Source organism: Mesitornis unicolor, unplaced genomic scaffold (assembly GCF_000695765.1).
Source record: "Mesitornis unicolor isolate BGI_N332 unplaced genomic scaffold, ASM69576v1 scaffold21202, whole genome shotgun sequence".
NCBI lineage: Eukaryota > Metazoa > Chordata > Aves > Mesitornithiformes > Mesitornithidae > Mesitornis > Mesitornis unicolor.
The window spans coordinates 16,806-23,648 of record NW_010171487.1 but is presented as its reverse complement, the minus strand read 5'-3'; the positions used below and the strand labels follow the sequence as shown (position 1 = coordinate 23,648).

The 6,843-nt window shown below is 43.9% G+C and overlaps 1 protein-coding gene across 1 annotated transcript in view; it reads right to left on the bottom strand.

Moving 5' to 3' along the window:
- Window positions 1-6,843, bottom strand: part of SUSD3 (sushi domain containing 3) — a 17,688-nt gene that overhangs the window by 8,148 nt on the left and 2,697 nt on the right. Inside the window, exons 3-4 of the mRNA XM_010180059.1 lie at window positions 5,576-5,723; window positions 2,702-2,869 (exon numbers count right to left, since the gene is read on the bottom strand). Of these exons, the coding sequence (XP_010178361.1) occupies window positions 2,702-2,869; window positions 5,576-5,723 (316 nt within the window). The remainder of the gene's footprint in view (window positions 1-2,701; window positions 2,870-5,575; window positions 5,724-6,843) is intronic.

Genomic DNA, 6,843 nt, shown 5'->3' with positions numbered 1-6,843 from the left:
ACCGATTTTATCCCTGTAAAATCAAATCTGAAGTTTAGAGCCAGATTTAGAACAGAAAAGAGTAGTTCAGTTGAAAGGGACCTACAATGACCATCTGGTCCAACTGCCTGATCAATTCAGGGCTGAACAAAAATTAAAGCATATTATTAAGGGCATTGCCCAAATTCCTCTTGAACACTGAGAACGTTGGGGAATCAACCACCTCTCCAGGAAGCCTGTTCCAGGGTTTGATTGCCATGCTGGTAAAGAAATGCTTCCTAAAGTCAAGTCTGAATCTTCCTTTAGGAGCCTTGGTTAAATTATCTTCTGGATTGTTTGTGACCACAGGCGCACACCTTGGCTTACATGCATGCAGCAATATACAGAAGCTCTTTTTTGGGCTTGCTGGCCCTCAGTTTTGCTGCTTTTTTCCAACAACCCTTATTTATTTCCTTAAACAATCAGTGCTATAACAGCTCTACCACTACAGCAACACCCACATGTTTAGAGATTTCCTCCAAGCATGGGCTGCCAACACGTCCATGTCTCGTTAAATGGAGAAAGGTACCACAGGAATAACCCAGGCAGTAAACATGTCCTTTCACACCAGTCTTCCCAGCATAAATCAGCTTCGTGTTTGCACCTCCCTGGGGATTTGCCTGCACTGCCCAGCTGTTCCCAGTAAGCTGGATGTGCACAGGATGAGGAAACTTAGCTTAATTCGCTATGCACGAAAAATAAATCTTGCAAGTAAAAGACAAAGCTGACAGATCATTTGTTGTCTTCAAGAGTTGGCATGAAATATATTAGCAAAATTCCTGCATCTCATCCTGCGCATACGTCAGTTTAACAGATTTAACCAGTAGAAATCAGCACCTTTTACTAACCTTGATTAAATAGATCGTATTTGAGTGAAGAAAGGGAACAAGGTACAAATTGATAAAGGGTGACGCCTGTTCCTAGAGCAATCCAAGACAGTTTTATTCAGGGTCTGTATCAGCTTCAATGCCATTCCCATCTCTGATTAGAAGCACCCATTCTCCATGTGAGAAATGCTCGACTTTGGCTCTGTGCACACCTGCTCTCCCAGCTGATTTTTGCTCTGGCTAGGGATCATCGGGGATCACATCATGTCTGCATGCTGGAAATCAAGTAGACCTTGATTAATAGCAGACCTCGTGCGTCAGGAGGTGGGTACGTGCATCAGTATTTAACACAGTGTGCGTATTGCTCTACCTAGGGGAAAAAGAGCTCACAGGCTTTCCTCCTCCAGCCCTCTGCAGTTCCCCACTGCAGTTCATACACTCTCCAGTTTTCTAAAGAAATAATAAACTTGTTGATTTCTGGCCCCAGAGAAGCTGCTTATCCAGAAGAATTATATATTCCCTGCTATTTCCAGTTAAGAAAGAGAGTACAGAATTTGGTAAACATAATACAGCAGCTTCGGCCCTGTGGAGCAGTGCAGAAAAAAGCCCAGACGCAGCTCGAGGCTCCAGCAGAGCCCCAACCTGCTTACAGCCCCTGACAAGTTTATCCATGTTATTTTAAAAGCAGATTGCACTTGTGCAAAACATGAACATCGTCACAGACTGAAGTTGCCTAAAATTAAAAATCGCATCCTGAGTCTTCTGAAAGCTGTTTAGGTTATAATCAGCATTTAATTAGCTTTATACATCTTTCTGAAATCACCCAAAGCTAGGAATTGATTAAGCAGCCATCAGACTTTTGTGCAAGTGCTCCATTTAAATATAATTTCCAGCTGCACTGTGACATGGAAGCAGGTTTATAACTTGCATAAAATGGTTTTCTGCAGGTAACCACTACAAATCACAGATACTGCTGTATATAAAAGCTGTGCGAGTGAGCAGTGAATTAAAAGCAAATGAGGATTGCGCTATATATTATCACACCTGACAACAAAGCAGAACCTGAAGGATATAAAACACATAATGACATGTGTTTATATGAACGCTACAGCAAAAGAGTGATTACAGTTTAACATGTACTCATTTTTCTGGTTTTCTTTTGTTGGCAACAACGCAGCCAGCATAACACACCTGGGCATGTTGAGAGGTGATTTTGAACTGACGCAAAACCACCAGTGCTCACCCCCCTGCACCCATAGCGTTATTTCAGCGTGGACACTTCTTTGGAGGACTTCAGGGCCAGGGTGCCCCTGCCGTGGGCATTCGGACTGCCTCGCGGATGGGGACCCCATTGCGTCTGCCCCGCACCCCCTGATAACAACACGGTGCTTCTCAGGAGAAGTGTTGTGGTCACCGAGGGGTGAATGGCAACGCTTGATGTCACCTCGCACTGTGCTGCAGCTCCAGGTGTCCCTGACTGCCCCTCTCTAAGGCTCTTAGGCAAGTGGCACCCTGACGCCTCCAACCAACACAGAGCGGTGACCTCCCTGTGGCACTTTAGCATCCATTTAACAAAGCCAATTAAAAACTCCTCTCCAGTTAAACCGGTGCCACCTCCCTTGCAGACCAGGCTGCACCAAGCTGGGGACAGACAAAAGGAGCTGCAAGGAGGGAGGTGACACTCAACTTCTCCGCTGTCTCACCTTTTGGCAACATGAATTCCCCTGCAAGTTCAAGAACAAGCGCTGACAATCCATCCTCTTCAGGGGCATCCCTTTAAAGTGCATTTTTGAGGAATCCTCTTCTAAAATTTGCTCAACAAACTCCTTCATCTGACTGTATTTTAATGGCCTTACCTGTAGAAGCCTTGGTTATCGTATGCCATGTTAGTCACATCATCAAGTATGGATTTATTCCTGAGTTTCTTATTGTTGTTGTTATTGTTTCTTCCCTTAAAACCAAAGTAAGCAGCTTGCATGTGCTCCAGTTCCTCAGTTCTGAGCTGGTACCATAGCTGCATATCTCTGCAAATTAAGTAAGGTGTAAAATAGATTACCGTGATAAACGGCTGGATATCTGAGCTTTTATCAGATCGTGGCCCTGATTCACTAGAGTTTAAATCTAAATCAAGGTTTACTGGAGACAGCACTTCAACACATGCTGAACTTCAAGTGTAAGCCAAATTTCCAGAGACTTAATTACCTGCTTAGATACCTAAAGGTGGAGGGTTCTTAAATAGCATAAATATTTGTAAAATATATATGTAAATGTATTTATGTAAAATTTTAAGTATTATCCAGGACTCCCCAAAAACTGAGCAAACAAAAAAAAGAACAATTTTCTTATGAGCACTTGTGGATAGTTCAAAGGAACAAACCCCAATAATTATGTCCATTTGATTCAGTGGGTTTTGAGACTACAGGTAATAGGGAAACTCCCTTCAGGCGTGATGTTATGTCAATGTTCTCATGGGCCTTCATCAGTGACACACCTCAGGCCAGATCCTGTTACACGTGAAAAGACCACAGACCATCCCCACTTTATGGAATAAATTATTTCAGAAAAGAAAGTATTTTCTGATAATTTTTGCAGCACTGCTATTCCTAAGGGTTCAAAAATCACGAGGCAGGTTGAAAAGATGAACTAACTTAAAAATGGAGGAGTAATGTTGCCTTTGGTAAGAGCAGGGCTTGGTCAGTTGCCTTCAGGATTTCCATTTGGAAACGCTTAAGGTGCTTTTCATGCTGCTGCCTACATCTCTGGGGAGGGGAAAAAAATCACAATTTCTTTGCTTGCTTTTAAAAGAAATCTGAGATTCACATAATCACAGACATTCCCACTAGCTGATGGGACAAGATTAAGTTGTGAGGACTGGCAATGCTGGTCTTGGTTCACTTCTGTCCTCTCAGCATGCAATCCTGCTCCTACCAAAGAAAATGGCAGCTATGCTTATGCAGTGGGACCAGGTCTGCGAGGAGGCTAAATTATGTGAGCTTTTTCAGCAGCCTTTGTCCCTTTTCTCTCTGAATGCAAGGGTAACACAAAAGATGGCACTTCAAAGACCATCAAACAAACCTACAAACCTGACCTTGCAGGACAGGTTTGTAGGGGATCTCTTCTAGTAGACCAACTAAAAGAGCCAAAAAAAGTAGACAGGCAGACTTCAAAGCCAAAGGCAAGATGAGGACATCCTCCCCAGCCCACAGGTCCAGACTACCTTTTCATTCAGAGATGGCCTAAGAGGCCCTTATTTAACTAATCCCCTACCAAGTATTCTCATTTTGTATGAAGTTATCAAGCAGTTTCTCTTCAGATTAATGCTACGCGCATCCAAAAGTCAATCTACATTTTCCAACCACATCAGCTGACCTCACCAAAGAGATCCTCTGTACAGGCACACCCTCATCCACTTTTGCCTGCGGATGTTACCACCATGTCTAGGTCGAGCAAGCATCACACAGGGATGTGTTACTCTTTCTCACGTGATGTGGACAGTTTCTCCATCATCTCAGTTGCTTTCTGACAGCAGGGCCAAGCCATACAATGTCTGTAGTACCCCCAGGTCCCCCCCAGGAACAGGGCTCTACTGTGGATGGGCCAGGTTGAGCAGCTCCTTCAGGAGCAGTGAGGGGAGGACAGAAGGCAGGCAGGGAACTGAGAAGCTCCACACAAAAGGAATAATTTTATGTCCTGATGACAAAACCAGTTCAAAATGTTCGTGTGAAGGGCTTTTCTTTCATAAGAGAAAAATATCAAGTCATCAAAGTCATGTGAACAGCTAACTTGGACAAAACTCCATTTAAAATAAATGAAAAACAAGGACTTCGATATGAATAGTTTTATCAAAAAGAAAAGCGTCGATTCAAAAAATGCCAATCAACCCTTTCATTTCAAAAATTATTTCATGCTATCAGTGAAAACCTAGTATTATGAATGACACCAATGACTTTTCTTTTTTGCCTCACAAAATCCTTTCAAGGGAAAAAGAAAAATTTGTATTTTGGTTACAATTAGATTTTGAAATGACAGCATTTCCCCCCTAAGCTGATTCCCATGCAGCTCTAGATAAAACACGGCCTGGAGCAGGGAGACCTTCACTCCTGTCCTCCCCAGTCTCCCTCCACTCCACCACTACCCCACCTCACTCCCCTTCACCCTGAGTTTTTGAAATGGACTGGATTGGTAAATGTGACTTCTTCCCAAGCTGTTTATAATCCTGCCCGCTGTCTTGCGCTTCGAGCCAGAAGACAAAATCCTACGTCCTTCCAGCACAGCGTTGTGACAGCTCTGCTGACGGGGAGGGTTTTGATGGTTTTGACATGGGTAGATTAATTTTCCCAGCAGTGTTCACGGAAGTCAAAGGAAAAAAAATGAGAGAGAGAGAGAGAGAAGAAGGGGAAATGCAGCCAATCTTAAAAAATACAAGGAGAGAAAGACTGGGCCAGCAAATAAGACTGCTATGTTCAGCTTCTGCATAATCCTGGGTAAATCCAGATCTGCCCAGGCCCACAGAGGTTGTCTGGTATTAACAGACATTAGGTGCCTAAATAGACATGAATTCCAACTCTTTGCATGCCTAAAGCCTCACCTACAAATTAAGCATTTAAAGTAATTAACATCATTGTGGTGTTGTGAGCATCAGGTCCTTTGAAGCTCTCTGCCACCACAGCAGTAGGGTCCATATGATGTACGGTATCATGCCCATTTTAAAAAATCTTTTCTTGACGTACCTTTGAGTCCTCCTCCTTTCACTTTTCTTCACACATTTGATAAGACAGCAAGTTAAAAAAGCCATGGACATCAGCAGAATGACGGCACAGCTCACGATGGAGGCGATCACTGCGACCTTAAATCCAAAAGTCTCATATTTTGATATGGCTGCAGCAAAGCAAACACAGAAGCACATTTCTAAGGTCGACCCATGAATTTATCTTTCACACTTTCATTAAACCATGCTGAAATCCACCTGCTTCACACTTTTGCTAATAATAGCTCAGTGAGGACTTTCATGTTAGTATGCGTCAAGATACCAGGGTGTCTTGGCTTCAGCTTAGAGCTACACAAGCCTCAAACTGGGCTATTAAAAAATCTCCTGTTTATAAGCTACTAATGAATTGTTCACAAGTGTTTCATTACTGCAACTAATTAAACACAATGCCTTTAGTGCTGCAGTAGCTAAAAAGCACAACTTTGTCTGGAGCCCACAACACAGGATGGCCATGGAGCTGCTGGAGTGGATCCAGAGGAGGCCATGAAGATGATCAGGGGCTGGAGCACCTCTGCTATGGGCTGAGAAAGTGTTCAGCCTGGAGAAGAGAAGGCTGTGGGGAGTCCTTAGAGCAGCCTTCCAGGATCTGAAGGGGGCTTACAAGAAAGCTGGGGAGGTTCTATTTACAAGGGTGTGTAGTGATGTGACAAGGGGCAACAATTTTAAACTAGAGTGGGGTAGATTTAGATTAGACATTAGGAAGAAACTCTCCACTATGCGAGTGGTGAAACAAACACTGGCACAGGTTGCCCAGAATGGTTGTGGAGGCCCCATCCCTGGAGATACTCAAGGTCAGGCTTGATGGGGCTCTGAGCAACCTGATCTGGTAACAATGTCCCTGCTCACTGCAGGGGTTTGACTGGTTGGCCTTTAAAGGCCCCTTCCAACCCCCCGCATTCAATGATTCTATGATTCTGTATCAAATACAGATGAGTTAGCAGACTCTCATAAGAAATTGTTAACAAGGTCTGGAGCTGCAAAAAACAAATAATGATGGGCAGCGAACAAGAGGTCTTCCTCTGTTTGGGGAAGGATGCAGGATGGAAGGGACAGTGTCTGTCAGCACTCTGGGCTGAGTGCTCCCAGTGAATCATCCAGACAAAAGGAGGAGAGGGAATGTGGTGTGGCACAGCTAACGCAGGTCTCTGCCAACTCACTTGGAGCACTAAGCACTCAGTCTTGCTTCAAAATTCATCCAGGTCTTCCAACCCCATGATGACCAGCATCAGG